This window comes from Oryzias melastigma, linkage group LG24 (genome assembly GCF_002922805.2).
Source record: "Oryzias melastigma strain HK-1 linkage group LG24, ASM292280v2, whole genome shotgun sequence".
In the NCBI taxonomy this organism is placed as follows: Eukaryota; Metazoa; Chordata; class Actinopteri; order Beloniformes; family Adrianichthyidae; genus Oryzias; species Oryzias melastigma.
The window spans coordinates 3,582,856-3,601,553 of NC_050535.1; the positions used below are offsets into that span (position 1 = coordinate 3,582,856).

The 18,698-nt window shown below is 38.7% G+C and overlaps 1 protein-coding gene across 4 annotated transcripts in view; it reads right to left on the reverse strand.

Annotated features, from left to right (window-relative positions):
• Positions 1 to 4,955: 4,955 nt before the first annotated feature.
• LOC112157917 (centrosomal protein of 128 kDa) overlaps positions 4,956 to 18,698 on the reverse strand; it is a 40,142-nt gene continuing 26,399 nt past the window's right edge. For 3 of the 4 annotated variants that reach the window (XM_024291023.2, XM_024291024.2, XM_024291022.2), the window contains exons 19-24: positions 17,203 to 17,395; positions 14,291 to 14,340; positions 13,388 to 13,411; positions 8,871 to 8,948; positions 7,413 to 7,523; positions 4,956 to 5,605 (exon numbers count right to left, since the gene is read on the reverse strand). In XM_024291023.2, the coding sequence (XP_024146791.1) occupies positions 5,519 to 5,605; positions 7,413 to 7,523; positions 8,871 to 8,948; positions 13,388 to 13,411; positions 14,291 to 14,340; positions 17,203 to 17,395 (543 nt within the window). In that variant the 3' untranslated portion in view covers positions 4,956 to 5,518. The remainder of the gene's footprint in view (positions 5,606 to 7,412; positions 7,524 to 8,870; positions 8,949 to 13,387; positions 13,412 to 14,290; positions 14,341 to 17,202; positions 17,396 to 18,698) is intronic. The other variant, XM_024291025.2, reaches the window with a different exon arrangement.

The window sequence follows — 18,698 nt, forward strand, 5'->3', positions numbered from 1 at the left end:
AACTTTAAAATAAACTTCATTATTTTCAACTTTACATGTTTTGTTTTTTAGGTTTCAAAACTTCAATTTCAAAACTTTTTTTTCAGTTTCAACATTTTCTACGCCTGTTTTTAACTCAATAAGATGGCGCTTTGAACGGGCTAGAACAGCGTTTTGGACGCTCAGTTTGTACGCGGTGAAACTCTTTACACCCGTCTATGGACAACTTCAAACTATGATAGTACAGACTATAGTCATTTTCTGACGCTAATTAACACAGTTCTCAGAGTCAGTGGATACAACAGGACTGAAGTTACCGCCCTCATTGATTTTGATTGGTCCTTCGTGTTAGCCCCGCCCCAATGTGTCACAACCGCGCCAAATGTTTTGAAATTGAAATTTTTAGATTCAAAAATGAAAAAGAAAAAAAAAATTGGAAGATTTAAAAGATTTAAAAATTCTGAAATTGAAATTTTGAGTTTTAAAACCTAAACAACAGAACATTTGAAGCTGAAAATAATTACGTTTATCTTAGAATAGCCAAAAGGACATTTTACATTCTTTTTGGCCAAACACCAATATTTTTTTTCCAAATTGCTTTACTTGGGTTTCAAATGATCTATAGCCGTAATTTGGCTCTATACAGGCAGTTTTGTGCTTTTATTGTGAAGGTTCCAGGTACAAATCTGAGAAAAAAAACAAAAAAACAATTTGGAAATTTTTTTACATTTACAGTTAATCTAATGTAGTTTTTTCCTCCCTCATTTTAAAAAGATAATCAATAAAAACTCCATTTGGATACTTGATAAATAACCTGCACTTGATCTGATAAGAAGAAGATTATGGCAAAAATGAGAAAATATGTTAAATTAAAAAAAAAATAGGCATAGGATTAAATAAACTTGTTTCTGCACTTCTCATCAAGCAACAAATCAAACTCTATTAAAGTTTATGTGATAGTCATTATATCAACGTGACTTTACTGCAAAAAAAGTCAATTTATGATTATTTTCTATCCTTTTTGTTAATTTTTATGTATTTTCTAATCAATATTTTACTTGATATCTGAAATGGTTCCATTAATTAAAATGCGTGAAATTAAACAATTAATTAAATCAACCTTTTTATTAAAAAAGCATTAAGGTTTTTAGTCATTTATGTTAGATAAAAGTGTAAGGAATCTAAAAGTGAAGCTCTCCTGGAGAACAAACTCAAATGTTAACGGAACTCTGAATTGTTCCCTTTAACAGAAAAATCCTCTTTAAAATTCATTTCATGATCTTGATGGATTCAAGGCCTTTTAAGAACGAAGTCGCCTCAACAGTGAGGATCTACATCCACCAACAAGCGGAGGAAATGCATCCGTATTAACCATCACTCTGCTTATTGGCTGATAAAGTTTATAGATTGGATGTTATGTGCACTTTTCCTTTTAGTCAAATTAGCAGATTACATCGGTTGCTGCTGATTTTTGTCTGGATAATTCATATCTTAATTGACAGTAAAACAATTTACATTCACTAATGGCTTTTCCAAATGGCTTTTTTTTTCCCTGTGGATTCGACGCTTTCCAGAGGAGCGGCGTCGCCTCCTCCTGCATTAAAACGCCGACAGCTGACCTGTCGTTAAATTTTACCTCATCAAATGAATTGCTTAATCCCATTCTGAGCTTTCAGAAAACAAAGGCTAAAAAAAAAATGCTTATGAAACCGATTTTTCTCCCCACCGGTAAAGATTCATGAGACTGAAGCGTCTGTGAAGGTGACGCTGATCAGTCCTGACAGGTAAGATATGAGTCTGCTGACCAGCGTTTTGAAGGGCACACAAACCTCATAAAGATCCGCCGCATGGAAGCTCAGATCCAGCCGGAGTTTGAAGGAAATTCCACTTGTGTGGGTTCATATTCATGCCCCAATAAGTGCAAATTAGCAAAATACACTCAATTCACTTTTGTGCGTCCCTGCATGGGGCCCTCTTCCTCCCCCTGTTCCGCTCCATCACTCAGCAGCCCAGCTTTCAGTTAGCTCCTCAGCCCTAATTAACTGCCAAGATATGAATGCGCTAATCTGGGCTTTAAATCGCTGCTTCCATCCACAAAAAAAAAAAAAAAAAAAAAGCTTTTACAGACCATCACAGAAACAACAAACAGCAGAGCGGCTCCCGCCCAGTGGACACAGTGCCATCTAGAGAGCAGCTCTGGCTGGTTCTACGTCTGTATGAAGCGGCATCAAACCCATTTCTGACGCTCATCTACACGTTAACATGTGTGCGGCACCATGAAAATCTCGTTCAAGTATCTCAGAGTGAAATCTGCCCCCCAGGGCCTCAAGGCCGGCCCCCAATCCTGCCGACCAACAACCACTGACTTATAGGAGAACAGGATCCACAGAAATTGCTAATTTCCTGCTCCAGATCCATGTTTGAATTCCCACCTAACTACTAAAAACTATATAGTGCAGAACGATCTAAATTTTAAAAGCAATTCAGACACATTTTTTTTTAAATGGCAAGTATGACGTCACGGATTTAAGGAAGTAAAATCCTAATCAATACAAACATTGTACGATGTATATTTATGACTACTGTGTTCTGAGGATGAAAACTTAAAAAAATTACATTATTTTTACAAAAATTGTTAAAACGCAATGTATTATGGTCTATATTCACCTGTGTATTGATGCATATTTTCGCTAGGATTTCTGGGAAATTTCATGGATACTCAATTTTGTAATTTTAGGCCAAATCCAAATTCTCCTCCTCCTACATGAAGGAATTTGGACATAGTCTAAGTCATTTTAGTGGCTATTCTTTAGCGATACGGACGCCACCATGTTGGAGCCAAACGTCACCAGTAAGCAATGATTGGTCCAAGTCGGTACATGCGTGTACGAGTGCAAAATGTCTTTAATCTGATCAAAGTTTGATTAGAGCGGAACTGTGTTCCTGAAAAAAATGTATCCGATTATAATAATTGATTATATAATTGATCAGAATAAATGTTTTTGACATGTTTATTACTGTCTCGATGAAAATAAGAAATAAATCCTTAAAACTAAACAGCCCAAAAAAGTTGATTTAGTGTTTGGTGACCCTTTAAGACACGTGTGGGTAACACAAAAATGCACATCTTTGCAACACGTACTACATGTGAAAAACACCGATTACTTTCGTCCATGTAAACGCAGCTACTGTTGCTATGGAAACAACACTAAAAAAAATCAACTTGTTGGAAGTCCTGTCACTTTGAAGTGGGCTACACAAAATCTGTCAATCAAATGTTTTGAATGTTCAGCAGGCACCGCCCACTTTTAATAAGGGCATCTTATTGGCCAGTTTTTTACTTAGATATCTACAGAAAAAAAAAAAGTGAATTAATAGAAACTAGCATGTACGTTAGGGAGGAGTCGCTCAGTCCAGTTCTCTATATACAGACTAAGCTACAACAGTAGTCAAGTGACTTCATGGTGTCACATCTACGAGGATGCAGCTCAAAAACAATATTATCTATAGATTATTACATTTACTCAAACGGTTTTATATACTCTGATTTTTGTTTGTTTGTGGATCAGCAAACCAAACTCCACTGAATCCAAACTGCAGCCGTTTATTATACAGCCGCTCCGACTTCCACCTACAGGCTCTGCATATCAAACTCTGCTCTTCCTCTCCGTTCCAGCACACCTGCTGCAGCAGAAGCCTGATAATGATGCCGTCGTTTTAATGGGGGGTGCTGGAGAAGCTAAACGCGTAGAAAGGGCAAGAAGGAGGAGGAGGAGGGTGGATAATTAGCAAATTGCCCTTCTGAGCGAGTGTTTATGGTTGCAGACTGATTCATGAGAATCTTCATCAACAAATAAATCCAGAGTTGTAGCTTTGCAAAACAGTCGGTTTGTGTGGTAAATTTCAAAATAAAAGTGTCCAGGTTCACGCAGGTGAATGCATGTTCAATTTGTAAGCAAAATGCAAAAAAAAGATAAAAAAAATTAAAGTATTTGTATTAAATTCACACAAATGTATTTACTTTAAACCCAGAAAAAGTGGTGAAAATTAAAAATGGGTTTGAACTTTGATCTCTATTGAATGGCAAATGAAAAGTGGCGTAAATCGGTTTGATTGACTGTATATGAAGACCGCACCAAGTAAATGTGACATCACCCTTTCATTTCTGATACAGACATTGACATGCTGGAGCCAGTCAGTAAGCAGAGACTGGTCCGAGTCGTCGTTTCTATAGAAACCACTCTTTTCAAACAATTACCACTAAACCTGTCAATCAAAAGTGGCACCGCCTACTTTTCTTGTGATATCTGATTGGCCAGTTTCTAACTTGATTAACTTAGAGAAAATAAAATAAAAGAAGATATCAGAGCAATGATAGTTATTCTGACAAATAGAATAACCTCTTGGAACCAGCCTGTTTAGACCACCAGGGGGGAGGAGTCACTAAGTCCAGTTCTCATTTACAGTCCCCACAGACAGAAATCAGATTAGCTGATGCCTGCACTTATACCAGCAGCAGCAAAAGCAGCCATGAGTGAAACACAAGCACGGCTTAAAGGCTCCGTCTCCTGATGGGCTAATACTCGCCGGGCTTATTTTATTTTTTATTTTTTTTAAGGGTTGAGCAGAAGTGATGTTTAGGATTAACATATAAGCTGTTGCTTCTCCTCACGCTTTTCTGAAACTCTATTAAGCTGCGGGTTGACTGCGGAGTGACATCCAAAGTGGTTTTAGACCTAATTATGTTTCATGATTTTTTACATTGTTCATCCGCAATACAAAACATTAAATGTGCAGTCTTATTTTAATAAAAACTGAGTTTTTTTCTCATTTAGAAAATATTTTAACGAGAACAAAAATGAAAAAATAAATGATGGAATGAATAAAAGAAGACTTTTTGTTTGCATTCATGTGTTGGAAAGTTAAAAAAGCTCATTATTATGCATACGTTCATGAATGATAAAACATGCAATCACAAAGTGTTCAGTTGCATATTTATTTGTAGTGCTCTTTTTAATAAAGTTTAATAAAAAAAAACATTTTAGCTTCTTTTTACTGCATTCGACGAAAATATAACTTTAATAGTCAAAGTTAAAAGATAAAAAATCCACATTTAAAAGGCACCTTCCGTTAATTTAGCACAGACACATTGAAATAGAACAGTGGAACTACTACATTTGATAAAAGTGCTTATAAATAAGGTTAAAATGTCACAGTTTGGTCTCCTTCAGTGTGCGGTGAGTCGGTTTTGGAGGGATCGGGTCGGTTCTGCGCCTGAGGTCATTGACAAGTAAACAAGTAAAGCTCCTCTGATCTGTCCCTGTTTTAAAGAAGCTGCTACAGCAAAAGCCTTCTCCTTTTTTTATAACGTTATGGTGATAAATGAGCTAACGAGACGCTCTTATGCAGAATGTAAAAGCCCGCTGCGTGAAGTCAGCGCTGCCCGGGCTCACAGCTGGAGTTGGTTTACCGTCGCTGCGTGGCGGCTGCCCTCGCCTCCTCACGCTGGAGATGAGATAAATGCAGGAAAATCCGGCTCCTAATGAGAGTCGGATCTGGCCGTTTTGATGGAGGAGGACAGAGCGGCCAGTCTCAAGCTCCTGGAGGTGGCGTCCAACTTCTCTTCCTTCAAAATAAAAAAATAAATTAAAAAAAAAAAAAACAACAAAAAAAGTAACTCTGGAATTCCACATTTTCTGCTTAATCATTATAAGACAGCAGATTGGACACAGCTGGAAATCATTTTTCTACAATTTTTTTAAGTAATAAAGGAATAGAAAGAATGCAAACCTCTGCAGTTCCACTCATTCTTTCTCTCATCTGTGTGTTTACTTCATGGAAAGTTTAAAGACCCACTCTGATCATTAAAAAATAAATATTTGGTGTTTTTATTGATATTGGAGGACATATATAAATAAAATTAAGCTCAAAATAGAATTTGTAATTATTTTTTATTTAAATTGTCGTGAATTTGGGAGCAAATAAAATGGCGTTTTAGAAAAAGAGGGTATTTGTGACGTAGAAAATACGCTGGGCTTCCTGCTCCGCCCCTTTTTGGTGCATTCACTTGCAGACAATTAGATCCATGAACGTCTTTGTTTTCCTTGTCTGAGCTGGAATTTGAATCAAAACCGTACAGCTGGAAAGCTCAAACATTTCTCGCCTCAACCATTAGGACCAATACCATGCAGGATAACAGACGTGAAGCTGCCCAGCCAGCAAAGCCAAGTGGGCCCCATGTGGTTTAAAATTGGCAGAAAATGTGGACCTCAATTGGGTTTGTCCACAGTTTCCGTGGTGGTCCCGCATGTGTTTGGCTTAAATGAAGATTCAGTAGGTTAACTCGCTATGCTAGCCAGCCGGCTGGTGAACAGTGTAGTGTGCTAGTGAGATCTCCTGTAGCATGCTAGCTAGCTCCTCTATAGCATGACTGCGAGCTCCTCTGATTTAATAGGAACAGCCAACACGTCAAAAAATGATGAGTTGGGGACACCCAAACGTCAAAAAGTGACGCAGAGCGGGCCAGAACCATCCGTCCACGTACGACAAGTTGTGAATGAGAATGTGTTGGCTGGTTCCCTTTCAGAGGCCACTGGGTTAAAGGAGTCCGACTCAGCTGCTGCTGGGGCAAGACCGATTGCGGCAACCAAACGGGAGAGCAATCACTGTAAAGGCAGTTTAATAAACTCCTGCTGCTCTGCAGAAACTATGTCATAGAAATTGATTTTACCCAAAAATACCATCATCATAGCTAAAAAAAAATGATGGGAACGCTTTGAAAATACATCAAAATATGATCAGAGTTGGAATTTAAGAGAATAAATTCCAGTGACCTTTCCAACAGTTGTCAAATTTCCTGAAACATTGACAGAAACTCTTTTCATCGCTGTTCCTCTTACAGGAACCTCAAATAGCCAACAGCTGTTGAGTTGATGCAACTCATGCTTCATCATAGAGTGACTCGACAAACCACCAGGCTCATCTAAAAGAGTGAAAAGTGACTCTGTGACTGTTCCGTCGAGGTTGCACAGCGCCGATGGCAATCAGCCGTCAAAGTTGACGTCTTAATGGTTCCCTTGGCTGCTTTATAGCAAAGAACATAATTGCTTTACATCAATTAACAGTCTGGTAATATTCAAGTGTTGTTTGAGCTCACACTTGTTCTCTCTCTGGCCATCTATGATACATTACCCCACATGAAATTATTCATTTATTCATACAAGTTGCAAATGAGGTGCGGTGCACACTGGCAACTGTGTGGGTGAGCTCGACTCATAAATGGCTTTCAAAGTCAGACTCGCCTTATCTGAGCCGCGGCCGTTTAAACAAGCAGAGCAATTATTAGAGGTAACAGAAAAGTGGGCTGCTGTCTGGAAGAACAGCTTCTTGTCAGGTTTTAGAAACGCTCCTTCATGAGTGTGTTGGCCTCGTACTTTGTACTCCTGCATTCGGCGCTTGGACTCGTCGAGCTGCTCCTGGAGATCCCGGACCACCTCGCTGTGTTTGGAGTAGCGCTTCTCCACGAGCTCCTTCTGCGGCGACGCCTGAACACAAATGTCTATCAGGGTGCAACCAAACAAATACCAAGACTCAATCTGATACTTTTGCAACAGCGGCTGGGTGACCCTTGACGCTGCTGCCTAACTGGGTCCCTGTGCCCCTCAAGTACAGGGTTGTGTCAGGAAGGGCATCCGGCGTAAAAACTCTGCCAAATCACTGATGCGAAACAGTGGGTGCTGGTACGCTGAGGCGACCCCGTAAGGGATAAGCCAAAAGTGAACCACCAATCTGATACTTTTGCAACACGTTAAGAAATAAACAAATTAAATAAACAGATCCAGATTGTCCCCTAATTTAATTTTTTTAACCTGGTTCTTGTCTTTGTAGGTCATTAGACAAACCAAAAGAAACCCTTTCTGTCAGTTTAAAACATTCATTAAAAGAGTAGGAGGAAGTCAAAATCAATAAACATCACGCTAACTTTACCAAACTACTGTTGTATTCTGCTGCGCTTTACAGCAATCGTGATCTGTTCATGATATGCAGATAGCAGCGGTAGCTAGGACCCCCCGAAATCCGCCCGCCGGGTAATCACGTCGGCCGCCCAGATCAGGGCCAGCAGTGCAACCACAGGGGCCACTAATGCCAGAGAGAGGGGAGGCACAGAATCACAAAAGAGTGCAGGCCCCACCCCAGCCAGAAGAATACCCTCCCTACTGCGCAACGGGGCCCAGCGAGGGACCCTACCCGAAATGCCAGAGAGCAGGGAGGCACAAGTTCCAGCCCAGTCAGAAGAATAGCCCCACCCAGCAGCGCCAGGGGGCATTGTGTGGAGTCCAACCCCCAATACCAGAGAGTAGGGAAGCATAGAACCACAAAGAGTGCAGGCATCAGCCCAGCCAGAAGAATAGACCATAACTCCAACGCCAGGGGGCCCAGGGCAGGACTCCATCCCAATGTCAGAGAACAGGGAAGCACAGGAATACAGAGGGTGCAGGCTACAGCCCAGCCAGAAGAGTAGGATCCCCTCCGCATCAGGGGGCGCGCGTGGGACCCCACCCCAGTGCCAGAGACTAGGGAGGCACAGAATAACAAAGAGCGCAAGCCCCAGCACAGCCAGAAGAATGGTCAACCTACCGCGCCCAACTTCCACAAAGCCAATCACCACCAAGGAGTTCTGAGCATCCACCCACCCCAACCCTAGGCACAAGCCAGGGCCCTCCAAGGGAGACTTGCCCCATGCTCCAGGCAACCACCCACCCGCCCCACGAGAGGGCCAGGAAAAAGGCATGACAGGGGCCGCCCACCCCCACGCTAGAGAACGAATATTTGAAACTACGTGATTGGGCCCAATTTCCAATTTGATCGAAACAAACTTACTATGAACCCACCTCCAAGTCTTTGAAACGTTCAATCAGAAAGCTGTCCTCCTGGAGAGACTCCAGATGATCCGGGTTTACTCTGGTTTGCTGAAAATCACAAGAATAAAATCCGTAAAAATAAAAACATATTTGAAGATTCATGAATTGTTTTTGTAGTGCACAAACTGATATGTGATCAAACCAGAAAAAGATCTAAAGGAAGTCAAGGGCATCAAATCAAACTGAATGTTAGCATTTGCATTATGGGTAAATATTAAAGGTTATCCTGCAGTTCAGTCCTCGCACTTCTACGTCAGCATTTCTCCTTTTAAAACTATGAAATACTGAGAAGCAAAACAAGGGAAAAAAAATCAATGAAGTGCAGAGAAACGAGACGTTGCTCTTCGTCCTTTTAAGCCGATGTGAACCCATGATGGTTTATGACAGCCGCACAGCTGGATCAGATGTCTGCAGGCTCTGAAGAGCCGACTGACACCTTTATATTTGCACAGATGATGACGGCACGTACAGAGGAACGGGGCCTACAGCGAAAACTGATCCACGCGCCGCTCTCCATTATTAATGTCCTCCTCCATGACGGAGCGCCGAGTCTTACACTTTGCATAAAAATTGTGTTCTGTCTTTGGAAACCGAATGATAAAAAGCATTAACATACAGTCGTGCTAATTTGTTTTCACACCCCGGCAGAATTTGTGAAATAAAAGTTAGCGTTATGAATACAATCACCCAAAAGAAGTCATTCATCTTCACATAATTGTCTGTACCACATTAAAGCCAAAAAGTAAATATTTTAACGTGAATTCATTTATGCTTAAAGGTTTTAAACAGTAATTATTTTGGCCCCGTTTGTTAGTTAAGGGCATCTTTTATTTTGTAAGGTCGCCTGACATCTTTAGCAAAGCAGATGTCAAAAAAGACGTTTGAGCTTTTCTCTTCTATTTCCCTGTCACAGTTGTTGCGATAAAAATAAATGTAGAAATAACAATTCTATTGCAAAGATAGATAGATTCCTTTTTAGGAAAACAGTTTAGGTGCAATAACATAATAAAAATCCTAAAGACCCTACTTTATCTGAATCCACTGATCTATTTTACATAAAATAATATAAGTCCACGTAAAAGCAAAATAGTTGGTAGGAAAGGTGTTACATGACGAATTCTTGAATCCTGAATGAGTTTAATGTTGTAATATTTTGTAGTATTCGTAAATTTTATATAAATTATTGTTTTAATGCATAAATGTTGAACTTTTTTAAACAGTTTCAGTGACAATGACAAATGAAGTCCTACATATCCATCTAATAATTTCATTTGATCTGTATGAATCCACTCAAGACAACTAATTAAACTTTGCCAAATGAGACATTTTTCGGTGGTAATATCTTCTTAATTTGTTAAAAACTGCAGCGCTACAATGAAACCAACATAGATTCAAGTGACAAAGAAGTGTAATTTTGATTGGTGCAGTGTGATTCATGTGTTGTCCCTCTTTCCCACTCCCCTCTGGGGGAGCGGGATAGATTTCAGATTCCGGGAGGGTTGTCTGTGCTCTTGCGTGATATTGGGCTAGATAAATAAAATGAACTTGAATTGAAATTGAATTGACCGAAGAAAATTTAATTGTTAAAGCTGTCCAATAGAGCACTGGCATTTAATTTTGAATACATACATAAGAATTCTACCACAAAATGTTTTCATTGCTTTGGTACTGAAATTATACTTTGAATGAGTTTTATTAAAGTAAGTGTATTCGTATGTAATTTTCAAAATACGTGCGGCCAGTGCTGAACTTTTTCCTTGGCCACACAAACCCGAAGGAAGGGGTTACGGTTAGAGTTAAACCACCAAATGATCCCGCGGTGCGGCCGTTTCTGTGCCTCACGACTCTACCAGGGGATGAATCAAGAAGAACCCGTTCACACACCTAGATAGCTGTTGTGACTTTAACTTTAAATGCATGAGGCCAAAGACAAAATCCAGTCTTGGACACTAAAAATATGTGCGCAGCCTTTAGTAAAACTCAATTTAGTAGTACTGTATTTTACCCATAAGAACCCACAAGACATTAATATAACAGAAAAAACATCAGAATGTGTTCTGTGGTCCACTTGGTTACTGCTATATTCCACATCATTTTTATTTTTGGGGTTAAAAAAAAATTTAATTATTTTTTTTATTTTATTTTTCGCTAAAAAAGCATTAAAAGTAGCTAAAAGTTTAAAAACTAAAAATGTATTTTTGTGTCGTGTGTTCCATGATTCCATGACCAAATGAACCAAAAATATTTTTATTTTTTATAGAACATAAGAACCTGTTTTTCCTATTGACCATGTGATGATGTGACATTAGCTCAACTTGATCTCATCTCCTTTTACATGAAAAATCCTAAACATTTGAGGGTAAAAGAAGTCTACTTTCAAAAGTCCCTTAGATGACATTTGTTTGATTGCTTTGGCTGTTTAGAGAGTGATAATACTTAAAATGTAGTTACCTTTTTAGCACCTGAAAGTCATTTTATATCAGCGTTTCTTCGACGCATCGCTGTGATCTCCAAACTAGCTCCTGCTGCTCTTTAAACGACATATTCCGTGAAATGTGCCGTCTTCTCTGGGTAATGGGATTTTTCTGACAACACAGAGATGATGCCACGTGTGTTCTGAAACACTCAGCATAACCTTTAATCACAGAGCGACTTCAGCAGCGGAGCGTTTTAATAGCCTTGCTGTTTTTATTCAGATGAAGCGTTTAGGCATGAACGGAGCTGGCTGTTAGGAGGCATCCCACTGGCTGCGGCGCTGTGAGCCACACGGACACACTAGTCAAATGGATAAGTGAACACGGGTCACTGCCTCCCTCCACTAAGTAGGAGCAGCAAGCAGAAAAAAGTGTGAACTGGAGGTGATATTAAGTATTTTTCATTTCTGGTTAATTTAAGGTCAACGCATTACATTAAAGTGGTTGTTTTTCTTTCTTTTTTGGACACAAAGTGCTCAACTCCTAACTTCTCAGTTCAATGATGGTCAAAGCCTAATGGTTGATTAAGAACAGTGGTGGGTATAAATACTGAAGAGCAGGAGATCAATTACTGTCAATAAAGCTCAGTTCTTGGTGTTAAACATGCTGTGATGGAGAAAAATGTGTTTTGACCAATGACTATACATGAGAGACTGGACCGAGAGAAATGATGTCATCAACACACATACCATATTTTTTGGATGACAGGTGTTTTTTGCATAGCTGGGCCAATTTTACAAATTACATGTGAAAAAAATTACTATAATTTTTTCCCACTTAGAACTGATAGCCCTTAAGCAGTTGTTTCCACTAGAGGGCACTGTAGGGGTTGGTCTCAGTATTTACTACAGGCAGCAATGCAAAAGAAGGAGCACCGTCCAAAACAAACTTGGAGGATAATTTGGTTGTTCAACACCTGAACTTTATTTTTTTCTTATTTGCATTAAGACATTATTATTTTTTCCTTCCGAAGACTAAAACGGGACAGGAAGGAATCAAACTGGGTTAAGGAGACATGAAAGTACCGCTAAAAGCAACCTTCATTCATACTTTTTCTTATTTACTATGCGTTCTACTATTTCTTGACTTATAGTTTTGGACTTATAATCCAAGTACAGTATTTCTTGGACTAATAGTCCACATACTGTATTTCTTGGACTTATATCATCTTGGAATTGTACTCCAAGTACAGTATTTTTGGACTTATAGACCAGCACCAACAAAAGGAAGTCAATTTAGTCACCACTTTTTTCATGACGCCGCCATGTTGAAAGCAGAAATCGTCAATAATTAATGAGTCAGTCTGCACAAATTACATCAGACGTATTAAACTTGGGCATGGGGGCCAGCAGGCTCCACCTACTTTCATTGAAGCATCTGATTGGCCAATTTATAACTTGAACATCTTGCATTACAGAAAAAATTAATAGGATTAACATGTAAAAAAATGTAGCAGAGAAAAAAATATTTCTTTTATTGCGTGACCTGTTCTCATACAGTGGGTAAGATAGATAGATAGATAGGCTTTATTCCGGACTCGTAGTCCAATAGGTGAAACACCTAAGCTTGGAACTTGTATTAATACTTTTGTCTTATGACTGAGACTGTGTTACACGTATTGTGTAACAAGTAGTTGGTTGTCACGGTGACATATGTTTACAATACGGTGAAAACAACGAGTACGGCAGAAAATAGGTTTTATTTTGAAAAATGTACCTGATGTACTTTACACTCGCTGGCATGATTTCTGGTTTGAGTTGTTACAGTAAAAGCTCAAAATTTTCTAAAAAATGCTCCGGCTTGGCTGCAGCGTCTGGTAGAAATTTGAAGCCAACGAAACGGGTACGGAGCACCTGGGAGGATAAACCGGACTATAGGCAGAGTGAGGCTTCATAATGAAATCAAGTCATGCTGGGGAAAAAAAAAGTGTCTAATTTTGACTTGAGACTGTTTTTTTTTTTTTTAATGAAAAACAATTTAAAAAGTATTTTTTTCCCTAAACAGAAGTCTTACCTTCTCCAGATGCCAAACTCGATCCTAAAGACAACATCAAAACACAAAAACATGACATCACATGTATATGAAAGCATAAAGATCAATGACAGACTCACTTCAGGTTTGAGTCAAAACCACATATATAGCAAAGGAAAAAAGTCTGCTTGTTATCATGCAGAGCGATGCTCACAAAGACTAAATACTCTTGTGGCTGAGCCAGCGTCTGACTGATGTTCCCTCTCCAGCGATGCTTCGCCTCTCATCTGCCACTCAAAACGCACACCTGCTCGTCCCTCCCGCCGCCTGCCTCTTTCCCCCGGCGTGTGAAACGCTGACGGTTCATCCCTCGCTTCTCTTTAACTCGTTTTCCGTCCCCCGTTCGCGTCTTTACCGGCTAAAAGCTGGGCAGCGTCTCAGAGGGCCAGCCGGCTTTGACGCATGCTATCGCGCGGCCGCAGATCAAAACCGCGCACCGTTTGGAGAGATTAGATCATTTGTGGACTCTCGTCGAGAGGTTTATTTGTGAGCGCCGGCTGCTTTTGCCGTTTGATGCAGAAACAAAGTGTGTGTGTGAGACGGCCGGTCCACACCAGGAAAGGTGTGTGGGTGGCCTGCCAAGTGCAGCTGCATTCAAATACAGACGCCTGGCCTTACGAGGCTTTGAGACAAACCAAGACTCCACGTCTGCAGTAATTAGATACTTTTCCAAGCGAGGCAGGAAGAGTCTGTCAGCCCATTACTGCTCGGTAATGTCGGGGGCACAGAATCCAGCTCCACAAACAATTTAAATAAAAAACAGTTAGAGACAAACACGATTTGTCTCCTAAAAAGGGAAATTAAGTGAGCAGGCATAAAAGCAGAGCAGCAAACGGATACAGTAAGACAGGACTGAAGCCCTCTTAATAAAGAGACGGCGCTGACCTGCAGACTTCTCGCTTCGTCTTCCTTCCTCCGACTCTTTTCCAGCAGCTCTGAAACAAAAACCTGACTTTAGATTTCAGCTTTCATGTTTGCTGATGCCTGTTAGCTTTAAAAATAATGATGTGTGGCTGACGACGGCGTCTGTCATCAGCCTCAAACGGGAATGTGACCCCAACACAACGGGGCCAAAGCTTCACTTTGATTTGTCTACTTTTGAGAGGACAAACATCAAATCTAAACAGATATAAACACAAATTAGGAATTTGTACATATCTAACTCATCATATTTTATTCTAAAAACTTGAAGAGGTTTGACTGTTTGTGGAAGAGACATTTTTAAGAAAACCATTTGATTGTACAGTTTACAAAATGTGGCAAATAAAACCCTAAAAAGATCTAAACTGTAGATCCTGGTGTTGATGGTTGCTACCGTTGACTGTATATGAGAACTGGATTCATTGGCCCCTTCAAATTTCAAACAGGAAGTACTCACTGGCTCCAAAAAGCCAAAATCCCATAGACTTCTGTTGAGATATAAACAGCTGTTACTCAGACATTCTGTTTGTCAGAATAACCATTTTAGCTCTGATGCTTTTTTCATAACACGTTCTTAATAATCCTCAAGACTTTTTCATTATATATTTTTTTTCTGTAATGCAAGTTATTCAAGTTATTAATGGACCAATCACATATATCTCATCCCGCTTTCCAACAAGCTCACACATGAGAACACCTGGTGAGAGTGGTTGCCATAAAAACGTTGATTGGACCAATCAGATTACTGATGACATCTGGATCCAACATATCTGCGTCAATATTCTGCAATAAAATGGTCTCTTAAATTTGATTGAGCCGAAAGTAAACTTTTTTTGATGAGAGGCTTCCCCTTCACTCGGTCCAGCTCTCATATACAGTCAATAGTTGAAGAATTGAACATTTTAAATTGACTAATCAATACAATTATGCTGCAGTGTATTAAGATCATTTTGGGGGATCTTATGAAGACTTTGTTCCTTATTTAGTGTTATCGTATTCTGTGTTTTCTGGTAGGAGATCCTTTTTGTAAACAACTATTACATTTTGTAATTCAACAACTCAAACAAACAGATCACAAGTTAAATTTAAGAATTTCTAAGACCTTTTTAAGAACACTTAAGGATCAAATTAACACCAAATGTACAAAGAAATGAAACAAGAAGGAAAAGTTTCCTATTTCTTGATCTCCACACGAGATTTTTGTGATTTGTACCAAAAATGTTGGCAAACTGTGCAGTTTGCTTCTTGGGATTCTAGAAACCCTTTTCATGTCCAACTCCAACTATATTTTTTTCTATTATAAAATCGTTCACAGTGGTTTTTTAATAATGATTATGCAGTTTTTTTCTGAGGATCTGCCTGCAGAAAACAACATGGCCCCAAGATGGCGCCTGAGCATCAATAACCTGAAGTCCTTGACCGGAGTTCGAACAAAGTTTCCGCTCTCTTAGAAAAACTCCAGAACCGGATTACGGTTTGGGTTAGGAAACTTCAAGTATAGATGTGCAAATTTAGCTTCCAGCTACAGTAGCAACATTTCCACTTCCGGTTAATGAGATCAATGTTTGGTCTCCATCTTACCTGCAAACAGGTCTCTCTCTTTTTCTTTTAGCTAAAATCAAAACGTCTGTTTCAGTTTTTAGGACATACTTTCTGCAACTCATAAGAAAAGCGATTTTGGGTTGTGGGCGGGGCTGTTGGCGCTGAAGTTAGCTCCGCCAAAATCCCATTGAGCCTTTGTTTACACGGTCTCGCACTAGTTTACAGCTTCTCAGAACCCCAAGCTAACATTAGCGTAGCAAAACGGTAATTTACGAGCTAACCAGAAGTACAGTTTGGAGCCAGACGAGACCTCAGATGGGGAAAATTCAGACGCTAATGGATCAATTTGTCTGCAAGTGGATGCAGAAAAGGTAGACTTTAGCACGCCCATTTCAGTCGCTGTTTCCTCAGTCTGAGCATTTTCAAGCATCTGGTTTTCACATGCTCACAAACACATTATTAAAAAAATGCAACAAAATCATGTTAAAAAGATTATTTTTATTGAAGCGGGTCTTTAACTACTAAGAGTAATTCCAGACATTTCTCTACGAATTTCCCATTTTGCCCCACCGAACACCATTAGCTAATTAGCTGGCTGAGATTAAATGATTTTCAACCAGGAAATCTTTTATTTGTGACATTGTATTTATAAGAAAAAAAGTAACATCAATTCAACAGAATTTAAGACATTTTTTAAGGACTTATTTTAGGCTTTCAAGACTTTTAAGGATTCGTGGCCATACTGAACCCGAATGCCGTTTCCTCCAGAGGAACGAAACTTTCAGAGTATCTTACCTTCAAGTCCACATTGAACTTTAAGAGCAGCAGCAGAGACAGTAATAGTAACCTTCTGCTATCTTTGCTGACTCACACTCCGTCCTATCGGAGCATGAAAGCTGTGGAAGCTTCTGGAAAACCAGTCCCTCTGTTATCTATGCGTGCAGTGCAGAATCATTTTAGAGGAGCTAAGAGGAGCACAGGACCAGCTTTGAAGGATAATAAACATCCGGCGTCTTACACACAAATAACATTTACTGATAAAGTGCTTTTCCCTTTAAGTGGAAGCTAGAGTGGCTAACCAGTTCAAATCAAACAGACTCACATATGATTTTCTAAAAGTCAAAACTCATCCTTGGAAAAAGAAACATATTGAAGAATTATTTTTGATCAAAACTTTTAAATTCTGATTGATGGATTTGGTCACTTTGGTAAATCTTTATGGTGGTAAACAGACACCAGATGGGACTGTGATGTTCCTAATGTGACCCTATGTGGTTGAAGACGACAGGCTGTACGTGAAGAAACTTCTCCGTGTCTTTCTGATAGAACATCACCTTTCTTCTCGGCGCTGAACGCCTCCAGCAGCTTCTCCTGCTGGTGCAGGCGCTGCAGGAGAACGGCCTGTTCCGCGTCCCGGCTCTGCCGCAGGGCTTTCAGCTGATCTTTGGTCTGCTGGTGCTGCTTCCTCCAGCGCTGGGCTTTGGCGTCGTGCTCTCGCACCTCTTCACACAGCCAGCGCAGCTTTGTCTGGTTGGTTAAGCAAAAAAAATAAAAAAATTAAAATTGAGAGGATAGGTTACCATTGAACACAACAGATGAATGATTGATAACTTTCTGGATCAGATTGTTCGATCCTTGAGGACTAAACTACATTTGTTTGTTCAGATAAAGTTCAACTTGTTTACGGTGAAAAGGCCAGAACGAAAATAAACATGGGAAGTGAAGATATTTGGAAACTACAAATAATAAAGGGTCTCCTCAGAGCATGTAATGGCTGAACGGATGACTCAGCATGTACTTTACTATAGAAGTGTGTTGCATTCAATAAAAAAAAAGTGTTTTTCAAGATCATTTTAAGAGTTTTTTTGAAATTTTCTGCCATGTTTCTAAAATATTTTTCCAATGTAATTTAAGATCTACAAATACAAGCAAAAAACAAGTTAATCTGCACTTAGAATCTAACCAGAAGCCATAAGGACAAGGGGTCTGTGTTATTTATAAAAAGTTAATTTTTGTTTGTTGTGATGCAGGAAATGAATTCCAAAATGTTCAATGAGAAGTTTAATAAGATGTTTTTCAAGTTTGATTTTTGAAAAATAAAACATTTGTCATTTAAACATTTTTTGATTTTTTTAAATATTTACTTACAATTTTTAGTGCTTTCAAGAATTCCTTTGTTTGTTTTTCATGCTATTTTCTTTTACTAAAAAGTTAGCAGTTCTTACATTATCTCTGACAAAAATTTTCTAAAAAAAACGTCCCCCCAAAAAATTTGAAAACAACAAAAACATTTGGGGAAAACAAACCACTTAAAAATATTTTGAAAAAACAAAAACCACCCCCCAAAATTGAAAAATTATATATATATATTTCTAAAAACAGCTGGAAAAAGTGTTTTCCAAACACACCAGAACAAAAGTATTTCAAAAACCTCAAAAAAGTATTAAAAAATATATTTCTTGTATTTAAAAAAAAAAAAAGAATCGAAATTGAAAAAATTTTTTTAAATACCACAAAATGTATCTATTTAACCACAAAAAAGTATTTCGATAAACAAAAAGGGGTACGATTTTTTTATTTTAAAACACAAAGTAATTAATTCTTAAACCACAAAAAATAATTTTAAAAAACAAAAAAAAATCAAATTTTAAAGATTTTTTTAAAAACACTAGAAAAATCTAATAAAGCAACAAGAAATATTTAAAAAAGTATTTTCTAGAAAAAAATAAATAAATAAAAAATGACTTGAAAACCTAAAACATTTTTGAAAAAAATATTTCTAAAACTACAAAAAAAGGTAATATTGGAAAAAAAAAAAGGAAAAAAAATT